Source organism: Sinocyclocheilus rhinocerous, unplaced genomic scaffold, assembly GCF_001515625.1.
Source record: "Sinocyclocheilus rhinocerous isolate Xijiao unplaced genomic scaffold, SAMN03320098_v1.1 scaffold835, whole genome shotgun sequence".
Classification (NCBI taxonomy): Eukaryota; Metazoa; Chordata; class Actinopteri; order Cypriniformes; family Cyprinidae; genus Sinocyclocheilus; species Sinocyclocheilus rhinocerous.
In genome coordinates this window covers 1,379,135-1,401,009 of record NW_015647431.1, presented here as the reverse complement: position 1 = coordinate 1,401,009, position 21,875 = coordinate 1,379,135, and the positions used below count along the sequence as shown (strand labels likewise).

The 21,875-nt window shown below is 36.8% G+C and overlaps 3 protein-coding genes across 3 annotated transcripts; all 3 read left to right on the top strand.

The window, feature by feature from the left end:
• Positions 1 to 1,521: 1,521 nt before the first annotated feature.
• Positions 1,522 to 6,737, top strand: LOC107709061 (kelch-like protein 41b; the record flags this gene model as incomplete). Its single annotated transcript, XM_016513451.1, is given in 7 exon segments — positions 1,522 to 2,546; positions 3,131 to 3,206; positions 4,117 to 4,274; positions 4,377 to 4,484; positions 5,197 to 5,382; positions 5,975 to 6,124; positions 6,260 to 6,737. Coding segments are annotated over 7 exon segments (1,815 nt in total), but the record flags the coding sequence as incomplete, so codon positions are not given.
• Positions 6,738 to 6,833: 96 nt separating this feature from the next.
• Positions 6,834 to 7,888, top strand: LOC107709060 (kelch-like protein 41b). Its single transcript, XM_016513450.1, has 3 exons — positions 6,834 to 6,856; positions 6,940 to 7,089; positions 7,225 to 7,888. The coding sequence occupies exons 1-3, from the start codon at positions 6,834 to 6,836 to the stop codon at positions 7,334 to 7,336; spliced, it is 285 nt and encodes a 94-aa protein (XP_016368936.1). The 3' UTR covers positions 7,337 to 7,888.
• A 4,573-nt stretch (positions 7,889 to 12,461) lies between these two features.
• Positions 12,462 to 19,765, top strand: LOC107709059 (peptidyl-prolyl cis-trans isomerase G-like). Its single transcript, XM_016513449.1, has 10 exons — positions 12,462 to 12,472; positions 12,710 to 12,858; positions 12,938 to 12,982; positions 13,506 to 13,593; positions 14,479 to 14,508; positions 14,618 to 14,757; positions 15,908 to 15,941; positions 17,225 to 17,339; positions 18,213 to 18,364; positions 18,597 to 19,765. Exons 1-10 carry the CDS (start codon positions 12,462 to 12,464, stop codon positions 19,558 to 19,560), a joined length of 1,728 nt encoding a protein of 575 aa, XP_016368935.1. The 3' UTR covers positions 19,561 to 19,765.
• Positions 19,766 to 21,875: the final 2,110 nt, after the last annotated feature.

The following is a 21,875-nucleotide window of genomic DNA, read 5'->3' as shown; positions in this document are numbered from 1 at the left end:
GACGTCTAGGCTGGCCATCACATTGGGATCTCCTTCTTCACAACTAGCATTGAGGGATGAGAGAGGCAGTGGGGGTGGACAAGAGCGGGAGGGTTATATTTAGAATGGCAGGATTAAATAACAGCCCCTTCACTCTGGGAATCTTTTCAGCACTCTGTCCTTTTCCAGCCCGGCCGGTGTGGCGAGCAGACCTGTAGCCACCTTCTCCCCTTTTTCTTCTCTTGTCCGTCAATTCCCATCTTGAAGTTTTCTGTATCTTTGATCAAATAAATGCAGCCTTAGTGAGCATAAGAGACTTCTTTCAAAAAAAATAAAAAATCTTACCAACTACAAACTTTTGAATGGCAGTGTACATTCTTCAAATCCCTGATTTCATAGATACTCATTCATTTTTTAGGAAACATTACTAGAAAATTACTACAAAGGATTACAAATAAAGCATTTTGTTAATTTTATGACATTTACTTGCATCTTTTTTTTAAATTTTTTTTTTTTACTTATTTAAAAGTGCAAAGTCTGCTGCACATGCATGCACAGGATGTGTGATATCACATGCATTCCAGATCATCTTGTCACCAAATTGCCTATATCATCTGCAGTCTTTTGATTTATTGAAATGTCTGATGAACAACAAAAAAAACTCTATAGTTGAAAAAGCAAGTAACTTAGTGAAATATCTGAAAATGTTGTTCACCAGACCAGATCTGAAATATGTCAATCTTTTTTTTTAAATCTGTTTTCAGAGGTTGTATCTCTGGACCCCCGTTGTGAGCTGCTCCTGGATCAGGGCCCTTGTCGGGACTATAACATTCGCTGGTACTACGACCGGCAGGCCAATGCCTGCGCGCAGTTCTGGTACGGAGGCTGTGACGGGAACCGGAACCGCTTTGACACAGAAGAAGATTGCAAAAAGACATGTGTTGTCGTGAGAGCAGGTAAAATGCACATTTGAATTTAACTTATCCCTGGTAAAAAATTACTGAAAATGAAAATGGACACCAGTTTCTGCCATATAGTCACACTCTTTTCTTTGCATTTAGGAGGCTGATATCCGTTATGGATACATTTCCCTTTGTCTGTAATTCCTCACACTCCAATACAACGGACCTGCACTGAAATACACAAAGTATATGAAAAATTGGTAGGACAGGGCATTTCATTGAGAGTAGCTAATTGATAAAACACAGTACTTTCATATCACAACCTTCAGAACTGTGAATAAGCAATACTGTAATATTGTACACTGTCATAGTTACACAACATTCATTGAACTGACATTAATGTAATAAATGAAATGTAGTCTTGATTTTGAAAACTAATGTTGTTGGAATCAATGTAATAAAGCTTGTCATTTTGTATCTTGTACTTTTGGTAATAAAATATTTTGTATGTAGATAAATGGCCTGGCTGTTACACTGTCAACAAATCCAGATTTTCTGCAATTTCATGTTCACTAAATCACGCTGTATTTTATGTTCAGCTCAAGAAAGATTTGTGCTGGTTATTATAGTGTTATAATGGTTCCAGAGCACCTTGCTTCAGGATGGACTGAAGGAACTTCTGAATGAGAACAAGTTTGTGGACTGCACTTTGAAAATTGGCGACCGCTGCTTTCCCTGCCATCGCCTGATCATGGCCGCCTGTAGTCCTTACTTCAGAGAGCTCTTCTTCTCCGAGGACGGCAAGGAGAAGGAAAGCAGCAAGGAAGTAGTTCTGGACGACGTTGATCCCAATATCATGGATATGATCATCCAGTATCTGTATTCCGCTGAGATCGACTTGACGGACGACAACGTTCAGGAGATCTTTGCAGTGGCGAACCGTTTCCAGATTCCCTCAGTGTTTACAGTATGTGTGAACTATCTCCAGAAGAAGCTGTCGCTGTCTAATTGTCTTGCCGTCTTCAGGCTCGGCCTGGTCCTCGGCGTTCCCAGGCTCGCCATAGCAGCACGCGATTTCATCGCTGACCGCTTTGAAACCGTGGCGGCCGAGGAGGAGTTCCTTCAGCTGGCACCTCACGAGCTCTTGGCCCTGATTGGTGGAGATACGCTTAACGTGGAGAAGGAGGAGGTCGTGTTTGAGTCGGTGATGAAGTGGGTGCGCAGCGACAAGGCCAAGCGCGCCAAGAATCTGGGCGAAGCGTTCGAGTGCATCCGTTTCCGCCTTCTTCCGGAGAAGTACTTCCGGGAGAAAGTCGAGACCGATGACATCATCAAGGCAGATCCAGAACTCTTGAAGAAGCTGCAAGTCATCAAAGACGTCTTCGGAGGAAAACTCCCCGAGAAGAAACCCAAAGAGAAGAAGGAAGGAGAGGTGAACGGAGAGGCCGGAGCAGAGGAGGAAGAGGAGCTGCTGCCGGGTTACTTGAACGATAATCGTAGACTGGGGATGTATGGACGAGACCTGATCCTCATGATCAATGACACGGCTGCTGTGGCGTACGACGTGGCCGAGAATGAGTGTTTTCTGGCTGCCATGGCAGAGCAGCTGCCGAAGAACCACGTGAGTCTCTGCACCAAGAAGAACCAGCTCTTTATCATTGGTGAGTGACTTTGAGGTTGCACACTGCCATCTCTTGGAGAGAAATGAAGGTATAGTATTATGATATTGTGACGTCTAAGGATGTCCATAATACCTGAGAAAGCAATCCCTTAGCATTCCCATTCATCTCAGTGGAAGTACTGGACGTGCATTACCTGAATCCTGCCATTTTTGTTCATGTATATTTATCCTTATTATACAGTAGTAGGGCTCCAATACAATCAACTCCAAACTTCTGAGAAAACCGCATCGAAAATAAAAACCTAAATGCTAAATAAACCTCAGCTAACCTCTAGCAATTAAACTGGTATCTTTTTCACTCGTGCTTGTCATTAATATCTCCTCATACTTCCTCTTTAACAGTCTCACACATATGTCCCTAATGCTTTGACTTAAATTACACACGTCTCCTTCCCCCAAAACCTTTCTGTCAGTTTTAATTTTAGTAATAGTGTCTCTAGTGTGACTGGCGCTCTCCTCTGAGCCCTGAGATCATTCTAGAACCATTTGATAGAGTTGGAAAAACATGAAATCCCATGTTTTTATGATTGTCAATGCACTGTAATGACCCTAATTACTGTTTAACCAGGAAGTATTAATCTTTAAATGCATTGTTTGTCGATGAAGACAGCAAAGAGTCTCCTCTGCAGTGCTACTTCTACCAGGTACAAAATTACTTTAAAAACTAGGTGCTGGTGTGATGGTAACCACACTAGGTTTCTTAAACTACCTTTACAAAATGGTCTTCGCCAAGAAGATCATGCTGGTCCACTTGCTAGACCAGGACCAGCATGGTAATCCATATTTTTGGTCTTTTCATGGAACTTTAAAATAAAATAACTTTAATCTGCAAACTTTAATCAATTTCCTAGATATTTCACAGGTTAAAGTTATCTTCAATCCTCTATTTAGAGTATCTGAATTGAGCTTAATTTATGGTAATGGCAACACTTTACAATACATTTCAATTTGATAACATGAACTAACAATGATCAGTGCTTTTACAGTGTTTAGGTTAATTGTATATTCAACATATACTAATGCATTATAATTATCTAAAGTTATATAAATTAACATGAATTATTATAAAGAAATATGAATTAACTATGCATGTCGTTAATTTAATTTGTATAGTGCTTTCAACATGGTTTAAAAGCAGCTTTACAAAATATCGAGATGTTAATAATGTCTTAATATCTTCGTACCTTATGCATTTAGCAGATTAAAGCTGGGTGATAATATAGTTCAACCTTCGAGACAATATAAGAGATCTAGCAGATTTGCTATGTAGTATATATTCCCCTGCGCAATTATACTGTATGTATGCAGATATATCCAACTTTACTTAAAGAGCGGGGCGATAATGTAGTAACATTTTGCGACAATAAAACTTAAACTATGTAAACAATATTAGCCTATATTTATAAATGAACATGAATCTAGATGAATAAATTCAGTAAAAAATAGTTGTTTGTTGTTAGTTCCGGATATCTACACTAATGTTAATAAGTTGTACCATACTGTAAAGTATTATGGAACTTATTTGTAATTTTAAAACTATTCTATCTTATCCAGCTGGACAGTATTGCTGCTGATTGGAGGGCAATGCCACCTATGCCCAGCCCTCGATGCCTGTTCAGTATGGGTGAATGTGCAAACCTGCTGTTCGCCATCGCTGGCAAAGACCTGCAGACCAACGAGTCCCTCGACTCCGTCATGTGTTATGACACTGAGTATGAATTCAAAAGCTTTGTCTGTCCAACTGCTGATACTGCTCTTCACACTTGACTGCTGGCTCGGATGTGTGGCTTCAATAGTATTTCATGTCATTGCAGAAAGATGAAATGGCACGAGACCAAGAAACTTCCTCTGCGTATTCACGGCCATTCAGTTGTCTCACATAACAACCTGGTGTACTGCATTGGAGGAAAGACAGATGACAAGTAAGTGTGTGTGTGTGTGTGTGTGTGTGTGTGTGTGTGTGTGTGTAACTGAGATCAGTGGTGCTCAGGAACATATGGTATAGTTTGCAGCTGTCTGTGATCCATCAAAGTTCCTCAAAAATCCTCTGTACAATGTGACATTTAAAGGGCTCTTATAATGAGGAACCAATGACGTATTCATCTTTTCAGATAAAACAGCTTGATGAAACATCCTCTTCCTCTTCAGTCCTAACAAAGCATTTATTGAAATAGAGCAGCTTAGTTACTACTATTACTAAACACCAAAAAACTAGTAAAAAGTAAAGGAAACCTGCCCAACTGTGCACTGTTCCTGCCTGTGTGTAGCACCTACAGCTCTGCATGTTTGAAACGAGTGGCTTAAGTTTATCTTGATATAAATAAATAATAATAGAAAATTATACAATTATACATTGTATATGTACCTAAATATGAAGAACAGCCCCTTTAAAAGTCAGACTGAGCTGGAGCACAAGTTACTACTTTTTAAAGAAAGATTACAAAGCAATATTTTTATTTAAAATAATGTGAACCAATGGATTTTTCACAATAACTCCAAGAATGTGCTTTAAGAATGTACTGTACATAAGGTCAGTTTTGATTTCATATTGAAAGTCGACATCATTTGGTGCACTGTAAATTATTTGATTAAAAAAATATAAAAGTAAATAAATCTCTCTTTTCTCTCTCACAGCAAAGCTATCAATAAAATGTTTGTGTACAACCACAAGCAGTCAGAATGGCGAGAACTGGCTGCTATGAAGACGCCCAGAGCGATGTTTGGTGCCATAGTTCATAAGGGGAAAATCATCGTAACTGGGGGAGTGAATGAGGAAGGACTCACGGCTTTATCTGAAGTCTACGATTTTGGCACAAACAAGTATGATTTCTCACCATTGTTATTTATATATTATTAAAGTATTTATAAAATATTTTGAACTGGCTTTTATTTATATAGTTCTAATTTTTAATTTAATTTTTGTTTAATTTTTTGTATTTTTTAATGTGCTTTTGTCATTATTATTTTCAATATTTCTATTTATTTTCCATTTATTTTTATCTCAATTTTAGTCATTTTAGTACTTTAGATTTTATTTATTTTTATTTAACTTTTAGTTTTAGTCATTTTAATACTTATTTTATTTCACTTATATGCCAAAGCAACATTTCTAATTTTGTTTTCTTACATTTTTCATGCAATATTTTATTTTATTTCAGCTTTATTTAAATTAATGAACATTTTTAATAGTTTTAGATTTAGCTAACAATAACAACTAATAAACAAAATAGATACTATGCAATTTACAGGTTTGCTTGTGATATGAAACGATAATATTGTATATGTACAGAGATATACCATTATAGATGTTGTCTTCCTGCGCTTATCCATCCTTTTTTGTCATCTCTTCACTGCTTCTGCATGTAAAAATGAAATATGTATATTGTATTATATTAATATGATTTGCTCTTAGGTGGGACACATTCACAGAGTTCCCTCAGGAGCGCAGCTCGGTGAATCTCGTGAGCACCTTAGGAGGAAACCTCTTTGCAATTGGTGGCTTTGCTATTGTAGAGCTGGAGGACAAAAACATCGGGCCCTCTGAGATCACTGACGTTTGGCAGTAAGTCATCCCGATTCTGTGTCCAGCTGGTTCTGAAAGGAAAAAAAGAGTTTTAATTAATTAGTCGAGTTCCAAGAAAGAGTCCAGGAATAGAACTGGAAGTCAGTTTATGTATTGACCTGTTTTCTTTCACAGGTATGAAGAAGACAAAAAGACATGGAGCGGCATGCTGAGAGAGATGCGCTACGCTTCCGGCTCTTCCTGCGTTGGCATGCGTCTGAATGCTGCCAGGATGCCCAAACTTTAAATCAAACCAATTTTTTTGAAGTGTGACCCCCCTGTGGTCATGTGACCTTTGACCTCAGCACACAGCTGTCTGTGGTCATTTATATGTAGTCTAAAATGAGAAGCCAAGGGAACTAAACCTTTTTCATAAAACTAAGTGTGAAAAAAGCTTTCGGGTTCCCTAAAGTATTTTTTCTTTTACATTTTAGACAAACACTGTTAATGTGAAATGTGTATGTGTGTGTGTGTGAACATGAGCCATTTCCCATTTAATACCCTGACAGATTGACAGAACCATGTAAGCAAGAACAGGTGCATTTCTGTATTGTTATACAGTAATAAAAATAAACTCTCAAAAATACTTTAAAAATACTAGGTTATTATATGTATGTGCATTTTTTGTAAATAGATACTATGCAATTTACAGGTTTGCTTGTGATATGAAACAATAATATTGTATCTGTACAGAGATGTACCATTCTAGATGTCGTCTTCCTGCGCTTATCCGTCTTTTTTGTCATCTCTTCACTGCTTCTGCATGTAAAAATGAAATATGTATATTGTATTATATTAATATGATTTGCTCTTAGGTGGGACACATTCACAGAGTTCCCTCAGGAGCGCAGCTCGGTGAATCTCGTGAGCACCTTAGGAGGAAACCTCTTTGCAATTGGTGGCTTTGCTATTGTAGAGCTGGAGGACAAAAACATCGGGCCCTCTGAGATCACTGACGTTTGGCAGTAAGTCATCCCGATTCTGTGTCCAGCTGGTTCTGAAAGGAAAAAAAGAGTTTTAATTAATTAGTCGAGTTCCAAGAAAGAGTCCAGGAATAGAACTGGAAGTCAATTTATGTATTGACCTGTTTTCTTTCACAGGTATGAAGAAGACAAAAAGACATGGAGCGGCATGCTGAGAGAGATGCGCTACGCTTCCGGCTCTTCCTGCGTTGGCATGCGTCTGAATGCTGCCAGGATGCCCAAACTTTAAATCAAACCAATTTTTTTGAAGTGTGACCCCCCTGTGGTCATGTGACCTTTGACCTCAGCACACAGCTGTCTGTGGTCATTTATATGTAGTCTAAAATGAGAAGCCAAGGGAACTAAACCTTTTTCATAAAACTAAGTGTGAAAAAAGCTTTCGGGTTCCCTAAAGTATTTTTTCTTTTACATTTTAGACAAACACTGTTAATGTGAAATGTGTATGTGTGTGTGTGTGAACATGAGCCATTTCCCATTTAATACCCTGACAGATTGACAGAACCATGTAAGCAAGAACAGGTGCATTTCTGTATTGTTATACAGTAATAAAAATAAACTCTCAAAAATACTTTAAAAATACTAGGTTATTATATGTATGTGCATTTTTTGTAAAATAAACTATTTTAAACCATATCAACGTTTTTAGCAGACAGTTTTCTCTGATGATTGCAAAAACAAAAAAGCCATTTATTTTGGCTAGGACTGGCTAATTACATTAATTTAACTGCAGCATATTTATTGAGATACATACATACATATTTCAATAAATAATACTAATAAGTTGCAGTTAAATCAATGTCACAATGCCAGTCCTAGCCATATACTTTTTTTTCAAGTTTACCTATCACAGTATCTCCATATTGTCAGACTCTGTTTCGTGTTTTGTGTGTGTTTTGCTCCCCATGTCTTTCCATGCCCTTATTTGGTTCTTCCTGTTCCTGTTCTAATTATGTTTATTGTTTCATTAGTTCCAGGTGTGTCTCGTCATCCCATCCTTTAGTCCTCTCCTGTGTATTTATAGTGAGCCCTGTTCTAAGTTTGGTCGTCCGGTATTGTGAATGTCTGTTGATGTCTACCTTCTCAGCTACGAGTGTTTTCCTGGTTCCCTTGATTTTATTAAAACTTCCTTGTTGATGTAGCCTACTCCACGTCTCCTTGTTCCTCGCTCCTCGCTCCAGCACAGTAGCAAACGTGACAGAATACCGGACCGTGACAGTAAGCGGCACCCCTTCTCCCTGTGTCTAAAAAGTCTTTTGTTTTCCTATTCGTTTCTCCCCACCAACATGGAGGAAAGTGTTTTCCTGGTTCCCTTGATTTTATTAAAACTTCCTTGTTGATGTAAACCACGTCTCCTCGTTCCGCGCTCCAACACAGTAGCAAACGTGACACATATACCCAGTGGTAACACTTCTTTAATAAATACATCACTATTTGATATTGTTTCTATAACCTTTATTAAATTAATAAAATCTATACAAAATATATACATTCATATTTATTACTAAATGTTCCTAAAAAATATCAAGCAAATACAGCAAATGTAAAATATATTTATTAAAATATAACTTTTTGTTTTTTTTGCTGCTTGTGTTTCTTAGCTTGGAGCCAGTGCTTCACAATGTTTCTCCAATGCAGGACTGAAAGTTTCTCAGTAATGTGGTCTCTTCTGGTCTGTATATCTGTTTAGAGGAGATCTTGAATGGGAACCTTGAAGAAGCTGCTTGTGTGTTTGTCATTGTGGGATTTTTGCTCACTTTGGTTTTGCCGTTTTAAGCATCTTCACTGTACACTGTGTTTTGATATTAAGCACTTTTTGTCTTCATTGTGACACTTCAAATGCAAACACTGAAGTTCTTTACAGTGCAGCAGAGTGTATTTCTCTTTGATTTCAGTACCTTCAGAAGCTGATCCAGTGAAACTGGCGAAGAATCACCAACCTGCTGCTGAAATAAACATGAACACAAGAGGAGTTTTACCTCTGAGACGAGACACTATGAGCTATTTAGGACAATAGTGAGGTCAGTCAGTCTAGAGATTTGAGTTTGAAGACTGGAAACATGAACGAGACACACAGAGACATGAACGAGACGCTCGTCTACAGAAACCCAATCAGAATGAACACACAGGGCCTTGATCGTCAGGGAATTAATAATAGATTTATTGTATAACGATGCAGTAATTATACAGCGCGTGTGTTGTTTATTCATACAGAAGATGTAAGGTAAAATTGTACAATAGTGCATATAGAATGAAGATATTATTTAAAACCGTTCAGTGGAATTGGGCTTACCTTCGATTCGCAACAAGCAAACGGCTTTTCCTGACATTTTGATCAAAAACTGTGTAACATTATAAAACATAGCAAACGTGTTTATCTGTGATATACTGGAGGAGCCAGTCGCTGATGCTCCATATGTTAGAGTACAAAATTAACCATGGGAATCAAATATTTGATAAGGAACCTTTCCAATGAGAGTTATTAAACATGAAGGCCAATGCAAACCCTTTTCTACATATTGTTTGTCATTACAGCAGTAGATTCATAAATGTGACTTTTTATTGAACATAAAAGCATTAGTTTGTGTTCTGTCTGATCATGCATCAAATGTTTAGTTTAGTTTGATGTGGAGCTCATCTCACCTTCATGAGTTTTTTTTTGTTCTATAAGTTTAGTTTAGTCTGGTTTGGTTTATTGTGATCTGGAGCTGATCTCACCTTCATTAGTTTTTTTTTGTTCTATATGTTTAGTTGAGTTTAGTTTGGTTTGGTTTGGTTCAGTGTGATCTGGAGCTGAACTCACCTTCATGTTTTGTTTTATTTCTACATGTTTAATTGAGTTTAGTTTAGTTTGGTTTATTGTGATCTGGAGCTGAACTCACCCTCATTTGTTTGCGCGCTGCTGAGCTGCAGGTCACAGAGCTTCAGTCTCTCGCGCCTCATGATTTGTCGTTTTAACTCTGTCAGAGTGATGTGAAGGCCTTCAAACTCGACCGTGTCGTGAGTGAGTTTACTTCGAAACTTATAATGAACACAAGGCATATCGACACGGTTCTTGTGTTCAGATTTCACTGCACAAAATAAAACTGACCTAAACTATCACAGTCGCTAAAGGAAAAGCCGATCAGTCGATTAACTCAGCGATCAGCTCAATAATCGTCGCGAGATGCTGATGAGAGTCAGGTTTACAGAAAACACCAACACGTTGCCATGGATACTGATTAAGCGCTTCGTCATGAACGCTGAAAAAAAAAATCCATCAATACTTAAACCCTACGAAACTTTTACGTTTTTAATGTGTTTATTTTCGTAAATACTATACGTTTATGTGTTTATTGGATTTTTGCCAGCTATAGTAATAGTCGCTTGTGCTTCTAAACTCCACTTTTTTTGCATGCTATGTGAGTGGTTAGAATTTCGATTCAAGTGACTTGAGTCAACCGAAATAACAATAATAATAATAATAATAATAATAATAATAATAATTCAGTGACATTAATGTTTACGCCGGTAGGTGGCGCCAAATGAACGCCAAACTTACTGAGAAAAAAACAACAACATCAACAAATGAGAGTAGTAAACAAACTTTAACAGCTTCCACAAGATTTCATTTATATACAGTGGAGATCAAAATTAGAGAACAATCTATAAATACTTGATTTTTTTCTGAAATTATTGCTGAAGGAGGTTCTGATAAACATTTGCATTCACCCTTCCATGCTGCAGAAAACGTTCCCCAAACCATGACACTTCCTCCTCCACCTTTCACTGACTTCTTTACACACTCGGGGTTCAGTATTTCCCCAGTTTGATGCCGAACATAATGTTTCCAATCAGACCCAAATACACTAAACTTGCTCTCATCACTAAAGTGAACTTTGAACCAATTCTTCTCTCTCCACACAACATGCTCCTCAGCAAAGGTGAACTTAGCCTTTTGATTCTTTCTGCTGATGAGAGGTTTGGTCACTGCTGAGTGTGCTTTCAGCCCAACTTCTCTTAAACGTGCCGAGACAGATCCTTACCCTGTTCAGCGCTGAACTGGCGAGCAATTCCAGCTGCAGTGCTGAACCGATTCATTGAGAGTCTCCGCATGATCTTCTCTCGCATTTGTCTTACGTGGATGACCATCCTTTTTGGGGAACTTGAAGTAGTGTTATTGTAAAGCTGCAATATACGAGAAATCAGATTTGGAATGACCAGCTTCTCTTGCAGTGGCTGAAGGGTCGTCCCTTTGGCCTTCATCTGGACTGCGTCCTATTGCAGGGTTTCAGTCACCTTAGAGCGGCCCGCCGTCTTGCAATGTCATTGAAAATTAGGGTTTGTCATATAATTAAGGAAATTAGCACCAGGAACTTTTCAAATATCTCATTCAAGTTTCTTATACTGTGCTTCAGAATACAATTAATTTATGAAATATGCTTAAAAACTACCCTCCTACTCCTTAGGATAACTTCAAATAGGACTAAGCAGTGACCTTGAAATTTAGGACATCGTAGGTTGTTTTTTAATTTTGATCTCCACTGTATATGATGAAACCACTGATCTGTATAATGAAACTCAAACGAAAATGAACTCCAAATCCCATTTGATTTTTGACCGCTTTAAGCTTCCGTAGTCTCTGGTTCAGGCGGTGTATGTTTTTACCCAGAATGCACCGCTGATCGTCACGGCGCCATCTTTACAGACCTGCGCGCGCGGCGAGGACACCAGAACGACACTCGATGTTGTTAATGTCCTCTTCGTTTTGGTAGCATTGGTTTAAATTGATTCAAGCATGTAAGTTATACTTCCTGTCAAAGACATAAAAATTACTTTTCAGTAGGACTTGTAAAAAGGGAAGAACGAAATAAAAATCTCAACATAACTGACACATGTAGCACGTTAGCATGCTAGTCATTCAATCATTAAAAGGCAAAACGCTGCGATTTTAGCGCGGGTATGAGCAAATAGAACCAATTATCCGATTTCTTAAAGCTAATTCGATAAATATGCAGTTTAAACAAATACGGATACTCAAGGTGTGCTGCTGTTGATGATTTCTCGTGTGTTTTTAGCACTAGCTTAGCTGAGTGCAGGGAGACTCGGAGAACACAAGCAGCAGCACGAAAATAAACATCCGAGTGTCGTTTTATTCTAAAGCTATTTACGATCTCAAAGGTAACATAAAAAAACGTCGAATAGACTTATGAGACATGTTCATATGCTTTAATGTGCTATTCTGCTGAAAGTGAAAGTGCCAACACTGATATTGACGCTCAATTAGAGTAACGTTAGGCAGGAAAATAACATGAACGATAATTGACTTGGAGGACTTGCTACACTAGCAATATGACATACTGATATCCTTTCACGTAATGTACGCTCTGTAGGGATGTTTTGAATGGTTTTTGCAAAATACTCGATAATGTCAAATCGCACATCGTTAAGACAACAATTACGATATTATCGCAGACGATATATATCGCACACCCCTGATCTCTATATATTTATATTTTATAATTTATTTATTTAAAATTACTTGAGTAATTTAATTTTTTCTTTTTAGTCAGAGGAACCTTAATTTTAACAATACAGCTAATTAGGTTCAAAACGTTTAATGCAGTAAAGTCTGTGTTTATGCATTGTGGGGTTTTTTGTCTCCAGGTGAGAAAGGAATTGGCAAGACTACCCAGAAACCCTTGCACTATAAAGGAAGTCTGTTTCACAGGATAGTGAAGGACTTTATGATACAAGGAGGAGACTTCAGTGAAGGTACTTCTGTCTTTTGCTATTTTTTTATTATGTATATCCTATGGGCGATGACGTTTGACAGAAATGTTTGCCTTAACAGGAAATGGCAGAGGTGGTGAATCTATATATGGAGGTTTCTTTGAAGGTGAGTGTCCTTTTTTCCACTTCATAAGCATGTGCATATTAATAAAATATTGCAGTTTTTATTTTTTTTATTTTTTGAAGTTCCACAGTGATGTCCAATTTGTAAATCGTTTTAAGATGACTCTTCATTGACTTGGTTAACCAGGTTCCTAAATCACAGACTTCAAGGGTCAACATGAAACCGTTTCTACATCATTTTAGTATTATTTATACATTTATTGTTTTTAATAATATTATTGAATTAGCTTGTATTACTGTATTATTAGTTTTTATTTTAAGTTTTGTGCTTTTGTCAATTTTATTAGTTGTTTTTTTTTTTTTTCAAATTTCTATTTAGCTTTAATTTTTGTAGTAATTTTAGAACTTCAACTTCAGCTAGTTGCCATAGCAATATTTCTAAGTACGTTTTTTTTCTTATAAGTCCTTTTAGTTTAATTTTAGGTGTATTTAAACACTTTTTAATCGTTTTAGTTACCAATAACAACACTGATTTCAATATTCGGTCATTTTATTTTTTTGTCTAGATGAGAGCTTCTCAATGAAACATACCAAAGAGTTCCTGCTGTCGATGGCAAACAGAGGGAAGGACACCAATGGCTCACAGTTCTTTATGTGAGTCCAGAATACGTGCTTCTTTACAGCTTTATCATTTTATAAAACTTTGTTGTTATTGTGAAAACCTGTATCTGACCTGTAAATCATGCTTTTTACAGTTTAATATGTTACTATAGACATTGCCCCGCTCATATGGTATTAATTTTATTTGTGCAGGTAAAAAATCTTAAGTTTGAGCCTAAAAATCCTGCAGATACCCTGCTTTAGGGGGCGTCACTACTGACCTGTTGGATAGTGGATTGTACCATTCTCTTTGAAAACTACCATCATCTTCTTTTTTGCAGCCTTGATGTAGGGCTGGACAATGTATCGCGATATAATTATTTTCAATAACGGTGATATGATTTTTAAACACATTTCCGATATTTCGATATACGATTCTTTGATGAATAGAAAGATCAAAAGATCAGCATTTATCTGAAATAAAAAGCTTTTGTAACATTATACACTATACAATTCAAAAGCTTGAAGTCAGTAGAATTTTTTTTTCTTGTTGTTGTTTTTTGGGGAAGAAATTATAGAAATTAATACTTTTATTTAGCAAGGATGCTTAAAATTGATCAAAAGTGAGGATAAAGGCATTTATAATGTTACAAAAGATTGCTATTTCAGATAAATAGTGTTCATATCGATATCGGAATTATATCGTATCGACCGAAATTAAGAAATATATCGTGATATCAATTTTGGCCATATCGTCCAGCCCTACCTTGATGTAGAATAAATGTTTATGTCCTCAGTGCATTAGTTTGGTCTTGATCTAGTTATGAACTGCAAGTGATAATGACTCGGATCGATTTATGGTGTGCATTAATCACTGTTTTTGTGTTCGTTAGATTTATATTTACATTCTGCCTCACTGTTTTGTGTCCCTGACCATAGAACTACAAAACCAACTCCTCACTTGGACGGGTAAGTGTGCAGCACAATGTAATGTACCAACTAGTAATTTTTGATAAACTCCTAGGTAACATAAATATCTTCTGCAGTGTTTAACAGGTTTTGTTGCTTTTTTCCCCAGAATTCATGTGGTGTTTGGTCAGGTGATCTCCGGCCAGGAGGTGATCCGGATGATCGAGAGTCAGAAGACAGATACCAACAGCCGACCCTACGCCGAGGTCAAAGTGCTCAACTGTGGGGAACTTGTTCCAAAATCTAAAGGTGATATTGCATATTTTCTTTTCTCATGTTTAAGGTTAGAAATGTTTAGATGTTTTACGTTATTAGTTTTAACTTATATTTTTATTGCGTACTTGTGTAGAAATATGCTTCCTTATGGCCCCATGAAATAAGTTGTATTTTTTTCCAAATTCAATTCAAAAAAAATTTTTTCAGTTTAAATAAATTTTCTGTTATAATTTTTCTGGATTTTGTTTTAATGGTTAAGTAAAATTTTAGTAATCAAAAAGCATTGTCTAATTAAATTAAATCATTAAGCTTAGACACTTTAACAACAAAAAATAGTAGTGTTATATGAATACTGACATCCATAACACTGGACAGTTTGATCACAATTGATGTGCCCTGATTGAACCCACTTATTAAATAAGTTCATTTGTTCATTCTTAATTAAGTGACAGTGGCTCTGAATGCTTTAGTTTTGAGTGTAGAAGTCACTACAAAATGAATAAGATGGAAAAAATCTAAAACTTTTGGATGGCCCAATGTTTTATTCCTTCATTTGAGTACCACTGTTTTTGATAATACATTTGCATGAATTATAATGATTGCACACATATACTGTATATATGATTGCACACATATACTGTATATATATATATATATATATACAGTATATGTGTGCAATCATATATACAGTATATGTGTGCAATCATTATAATTCATGCAAATGTATTATCAAAAACAGTGGTACTCAAATGAAGGAATAAAACATTGGGCCATCCAAAAGTTTTAGATTTTTTCCATCTTATTCATTTTGTAGTGACTTCTACACTCAAAACTAAAGCATTCAGAGCCACTGTCACTTAATTAAGAATGAACAAATGAACTTATTTAATAAGTGGGTTCAATCAGGGCACATCAATTGTGATCAAACTGTCCAGTGTTATGGATGTCAGTATTTAATGGTCACTATGGTTACTTGTGTTATTCACGACTATCCCTAGACTTGACGTTAATAATTCATTCATGCAGAATGTTCCTATAAACTTTTATTAATAAAAATTATGATTGGCAGTGCAAAAATAGCATCTCAAAAGAGATCACAGTTTAATTTAATCTTGGTTTAATCATACTGACACATTTTTTTCCAGTCAAATTATGAAAGCGTGTTTCAACTTTTGTCATCCAGCAAAAAAAGAAAAGAAGAAGCATCAGTCATCCATGTATTTATATATTCTGTGGAAGGCGTAGGACCAAGAAATGTTCATCCAATCAAAACGCTCTGTCCGAGCGTTTTAATTGGCTTTCCTACCTGCCTGTCAATGTATGTATCTGCATACCTCCGCGCACCCGGTTCGTGCAGACAGGATATGTCATCAGTTTAAGCGCGACTTGTGTAGATTAATTTAGTAAAAAAAGGCTTGCCTGCTTTCTTTGGCGTGTATTTGTATACTTTTACTATCTAATCAATCTCGGCATGCGTTAATTTTGTGTCGCTATATCTTTGCTTCACTAAGGTTAAATTATGCCTACGTCTTTCTTTGGCCTGCGCTCTGGAAGTGATCTGTTAATTCTGCTGAACTTTAAAACTGAAACTAAAACAAACTAAACTATATAAAAACTAAATAAAAATGCGTTCACAAAATAAAAACGAAACTAAAACTAACAAAAATATGAATGAAACTAATAAAAACTAAACTGAGTTTTATGGCAAATTTGAAAACTATATTAAAATAAAACGAATTTAAAAATTCAAAACTATAATAACCTTGGTGCGGCGCAAATCGATCAGAGTTTGACATCCGCGAGAGCGATTCGAAAGCGCACTGAGCAGTCTGCTCTCTTTAGCTCTCGTGGTACTGCAATACACTGATCGGTCTGCACAGTCGGTCCGCGTCAAGTCAAACACCTACTAGTTTACACCGGTTACACTCAGAGATGTGGCGCACACGTGAGGCTGTAGTGTGAATGCGTCCCAGCCCCCTTAGATGTAAGGCTACATTTACACTGGTGCGTTTGTTTTAAATAAAACCAAAGTTTTTTTTTTTTAGATAATGTAATCTTGTTCAAATTGATTTCATAAAATTGGTATCGAAAAAAGTATCGTTCAGGAACCGGTATCGAAGTCAAGTATCGGTATCGATATCGAACATTTTTGAACGATACCCAGCCCTACAGATAACCAACTCATTAGAAGTGAGCTACGTGTAACGTGCATGAACTGTGTTCCGATCGATATGATCCCTACACCGTGTTCATTGCTCCCTACTCCCTGAGCAGGGGTTTACTTCACCTTGGAACATGGGCTGGAATTGAGAACGGCTGATGTAGCCTCTTGTAGTAATGTTGTCTCTGGTATTCTGGTCTGTGAGCGTCTATGCGTTCAGGGGGCGTGGCTTTGGACGGCGATTGCAGGGAGGGTGGGACGTTCGCTTTCAGTGCTATCAGGCTAAAGTTAGCATTTTCCAAGATCTCCTACTGCACCTTTAAATCATAAATAAATAAATCTCCTGTTCGTAACTTGTAAATTCAATTCCAGACCCATGGCGAACTCCCGGCCAAACCGCACGAGACTGGTGATGACCAGGTCAGGGCGCAGAATTAAAGGAAGAGGACCGAGGGTGAGAGAATAATTATGATTTGCTTTGAAAGGCAGATCATGGCCAGTTTTCACAGACGGGGCTTAGCGTAAGCCAGGACTAGGCCATAGTTCAATTAGGATTTTAAAGTAATTTTTATAAACATGCCTTAGAAAAAACATTACTGGTGTGCATCTTGAGACAAAACAAGGGCACTTGACATATTTCAAGCTCAATCAGTGCAAGTTTCTTTCAGTTGAAACAGCTCAGACTTGCATTTTAGTCTGGGACTAGGCTTAAGCCTTGTCTGTGAAACCGGGGGCATGAGTTTTAAATGTTAATACACTCAGTAAGTTTGGGGTCGGTGAGATTTCTGAAAGACATTTCTTCTGCTTAGCAAGGCTGCATTTATTTGATCAAAAAATCCAGGTAAAACGGTAATATTTTGAAATTTTAACCGTTAAAAAAAAAAATGTCTATTTTAATGCATATTAAAATTTCATTTATTCCTGTGATGCAGCGCTGAATTTTCAGCATCATTACTCCAGTCTTCAGTGTCACATGATCCTTCAGAAATCATAATAATATGCTGATTTGCTGCTCAAGAAACATTTCTGATTATTATCCATGTTGAAAACCGTTATGAATTTTTTTTTTTTTTTTTCAGAATTAATTGATGAATATAATGTTCAAAAGAATAACATTAGTTTAAAATAGCATTTAAAAAAAATATATATTATAAATGTCTTTACTGTTACTTTTGGTCAATTTCACGCATCCTTGCTGAATATAAAAAAAACATTAACTGATCCCAAACTGTTGAACGATGCATGTTTTGTTTTACATGTTTTCTTTCTGATTTTTATTGAAAGAAATTGAAACTCATTTTTATTATTTATTTTTTACTTTCTGTAGCGCTACCGGACACCATCTAGATCTCGCTCGCGGTCATGGGATCGGTTTCGCCGCAGTGAGACGCCTCCACACTGGAGGCAGGAAATGCAAAGGACACAGAAAGCTAAAGCCAACACAGCTGCCACTCAGGACCGATGGATCAAAGGGGACAAGTATGTGCAGTTTGACACTGCATGCAAAATATTGCATCCAGGATTCATGAAATGAGAATTTAATAAACTTGATTTGTTCACTCAAAAGTGAAATTTTGTTTACTTGCCCTTGTGCTGTTCCAAAACATTACTTGCACTCAAGTGTTATCTATATTATGTAATTTAGTAAATAAATATATTATAATTTTTATTCTTACTTGAAAATAAATCTTTCATGTATTTATTTTTTCAGAGGAGATATGTCGGAGGTAAAGACAGAAGCCACTGAACCAGCCAGTGAGAACAAAGCTTCAGGACAAGAAGAAGCAAAAAAGAACTCTGAACGAGAAAAGAGAGATGCAAAGCGGGAAAAATCTCACAGTCCCTCCAGAGGAAGAGATAGGAAGAGGGACAAACATCGCTCCAAAAGCAGAGATAGGGATGCACGGAAAAAGACAGATGCTGATGCGGAAAAGAAGAAAGCTCGCAGCCGGAGCAAGAGCAAAGACAAGAAGAGAGAGAAGGAAAAGCACAGCAAAGCAGATGACAAACGGGGACGCTCAAGCAGCAAGGACAGGAAAGAGAAAGATGCCAAAGAGCGAGAGAAGGAGGGCGAACAAAAAGACAAAAGCAAAGAAAGGACCAAACAACATCCGGAAGGGAATGATAAGGAAAAGTTGAAGGAGGTGGAAAAGAAGAAGAATGGAGAGCAGCGTCGTGACCGATCTAGAAGCAGAGAAAAGGGTCGCGATGCATCACGGAGGTCCAAGTCCAGGTCCAGAGGCCGTGACAAGCGTGGCCAATCACGTGACAGAGGCCGTGACAGACGCCACAGCAGCAGCCGGGACAGAAGATCATCTCGTCGGTCGAGAAGCAGAGAGCGAGACAGACGGGACCACGGGAGAGACGCAGAAGACCGAAACAAGAGGAAGAGTGCAGAGGAGTCAAAGAGCAAAGAGAGCAGAGGACGAGACAGGAGCTCCAAAGAACGATCCTCCCAGAGACAGAGAAGCAGAGAGCGAGATGATCGACAGAGCGGCAGGAAGAGGAAAGAAAAGAGTGACAGTGAAAGCAGTGATTCTGAGAGCGATGCTGATAAACAGAAGAAGAGAAACAGGAGCGAGAGTCCGAAATCTAAAGAGAGAGCGAAGGACAAATCTAAAAGTCCAAGCAAAGATGCGAAGAAAAAGGGTTCCTCTTCCAGTGACAGCGACTGAGAGACTGCATGTACCACTCCATTTCTTTGTTTTCTTTTTCCCCATCAATGACTTGCTGTACATTGATGGATACAAAGAGATATTTTAGTCATCGTGTGAACCAGACATGCCCTTCTCCTGAACGCCTGGAATATTTTTTTAATGGCTGATACCAATTGCATCCTAATTTGTTTCAGTTGAATCGGTTATATTTGTCCAGCTTTTATCAGACATTTGTTTTCATTTTCTTGCCCATATCCCGACATAAACGTTTAGTGAAAATGGTTGCTTAATTGCTTTTCTGTTCGATCTGAGCTGTGTTTTTTAAAAGGGGTTTGTTGGGGACATGTTTGAGTACCTTGGAGTTTTGTAAGGGCTTTATGTTTGTAAAGAGATGACAATGTTAGGTTCTGTTTAATTTGACAAATAAAAATTGATACTGAACCTGTGAACTTCAATTTCAGTGGTCCTGTTGATTGAAACCTCTTCCTAATTTCTTCAAGTGCAATTAGGAATTAAGGATGCAGCATATATTGGTAAGAGATTTTTTTTATTATTTATCTGTTTTGGCTGATATTAGTTATTTTACACATTTCACCTATTTTTAGATTTAGGTATTTTAGGTACATTCCAGCAAACCTTTAAAAGCATGAATAATTTAATAACATGTTAAATGTAATATTTAGTGAATATAAAGTCTGAAATTGATTTTAGTGTTTTATATCTAGAAAGTTCTACCATTGTGCGTTAATATTAGCACTTCTATATTTTTCATGCATCTCACAATTGACCTATTTTGCTTCCATAACTTTTCTTTCAGAATTTTGGAAAGAAAACATCCAAAATACACATTTAATGATGAGAATAGTTTGCATCTGTAGATTTCAATTACAAACAATATCTTTAAAAGATCTCAAAAGTTTTTTTTCCAAGTTCTCGTCCTCAGCAGCACTTGCATACAACAACTTCAGTTTTATTTCTATCTATACTCTGAAGGTTATTACGGAGAGGTTTGTTCATATATCATTTGCCTAATTTATATAACATTTGTATACCTAAAAATATCTATTTTTCTTGCTGTTGACAGTATGGAGTGACAGAAAGGGATCTCCAAAATCCTCTCTGTAAAAACCTTTAATATGTCAACAAAATGAAACGGGACATTGGAACCTGGCTTTATCCAATCTTCAGATTCTCTGTTCTCTTCTGGAAAAGTGCGAAAATTTGCACAAATTTAATTAGATAACACCTCATTTCCATATTTAAATATATTTCAGAAAACACATAATTAGCACTGCAACAAACGATTATTTTGATAATCGATTTTTTTTTAAAAACGATCATTACAACAGTTAATTGACTAATCGTCAATAACTTCACTAATTAATCCGTAGGCTTTCTTCTATTATTCTGCTTTTACAATTAGTTCTAGGTAATACTGAGTTACACATATTGTAACTAATTAATAAAACAAGGTGATCACGTCCGCTTTGAAGTGAATGTCAAATAATTATATTACTATTGTACAATTACAATTATTATTTTTTACAATACAAATAAATATATTTGGCACACAAAATGAGATGACAGAGAGATTCTGCCTAACATCTTTTGTAAGCCGTATATGGAACAAAATAAAGTGCAAAGACATTTTTTCGATACATTATTTTATTCACAACATTAGCTCTCTTAAAACACCTTATAGTGTCATAGTAATCAAAACAGTCCTGAGTTAGATCAAGCTTTAATCTATGCAAAAACCAAACTATCACTTGAATATAATGATTTTTATTTATTTGCATTTATTTATTTATGCATTCACTAATAAAAAGATTCTATCATTAGCTAGCTCCACACTGGACAGCTGATTTATGGCAGAAAATCAAGTTGTAATTCTAACTGAAAGCCAGACTGACACTGTGAGACTTTTTTTGTTGTTGTTTAATACTGTAAAGCTGCATGCTTTAAAACAATCTATTGTATAAAGCGTTATTTAAATAAACGTGATGTGACTGGAGTGCCGATTGCAGAGCTGGTGCAAACTTATCCACATCGCTATGATAAGATGCTTTCTTAATTGCTGTTTTCTCAACGCTGTCATTTTTGATGTGTGTTTATTTTGTTATTGAGAGGAAAGCGTGCAGCACATTTTTACACATTTGTTGAGTCTGTCTGTCTTTTCTTGAATTGCATCGGGGAGAGCTGAATTACAGTCTTGCGCTACAGCGCCACACTGGTCAAACCGCGTTATTGCAGGCTCTTCCATTAAAGGGGTCATATGATGCTGCTAAAAAGAACATTATTTGGTGTATTTGGTGTAATGAAATGTTTATGCG

What these genes read in the sequence shown, in the direction of transcription:
- LOC107709060 (XM_016513450.1), top strand. Translation starts at nt 6,834, where the DNA reads ATGTCGTCTTCCTGCGCTTATCC. An exon ending in TCGTCTTCCTGCGCTTATCC is followed by an intron (nt 6,857 to 6,939) that starts GTCTTTTTTGTC and finishes ATTTGCTCTTAG; the next exon opens with GTGGGACACATTCACAGAGT. An exon ending in GAGATCACTGACGTTTGGCA is followed by an intron (nt 7,090 to 7,224) that starts GTAAGTCATCCC and finishes TTTCTTTCACAG; the next exon opens with GTATGAAGAAGACAAAAAGA.
- LOC107709059 (XM_016513449.1), top strand. An exon ending in AATGGCTCACAGTTCTTTAT is followed by an intron (nt 13,594 to 14,478) that starts GTGAGTCCAGAA and finishes CCCTGACCATAG; the next exon opens with AACTACAAAACCAACTCCTC. An exon ending in TTAAAGGAAGAGGACCGAGG is followed by an intron (nt 17,340 to 18,212) that starts GTGAGAGAATAA and finishes TACTTTCTGTAG; the next exon opens with CGCTACCGGACACCATCTAG.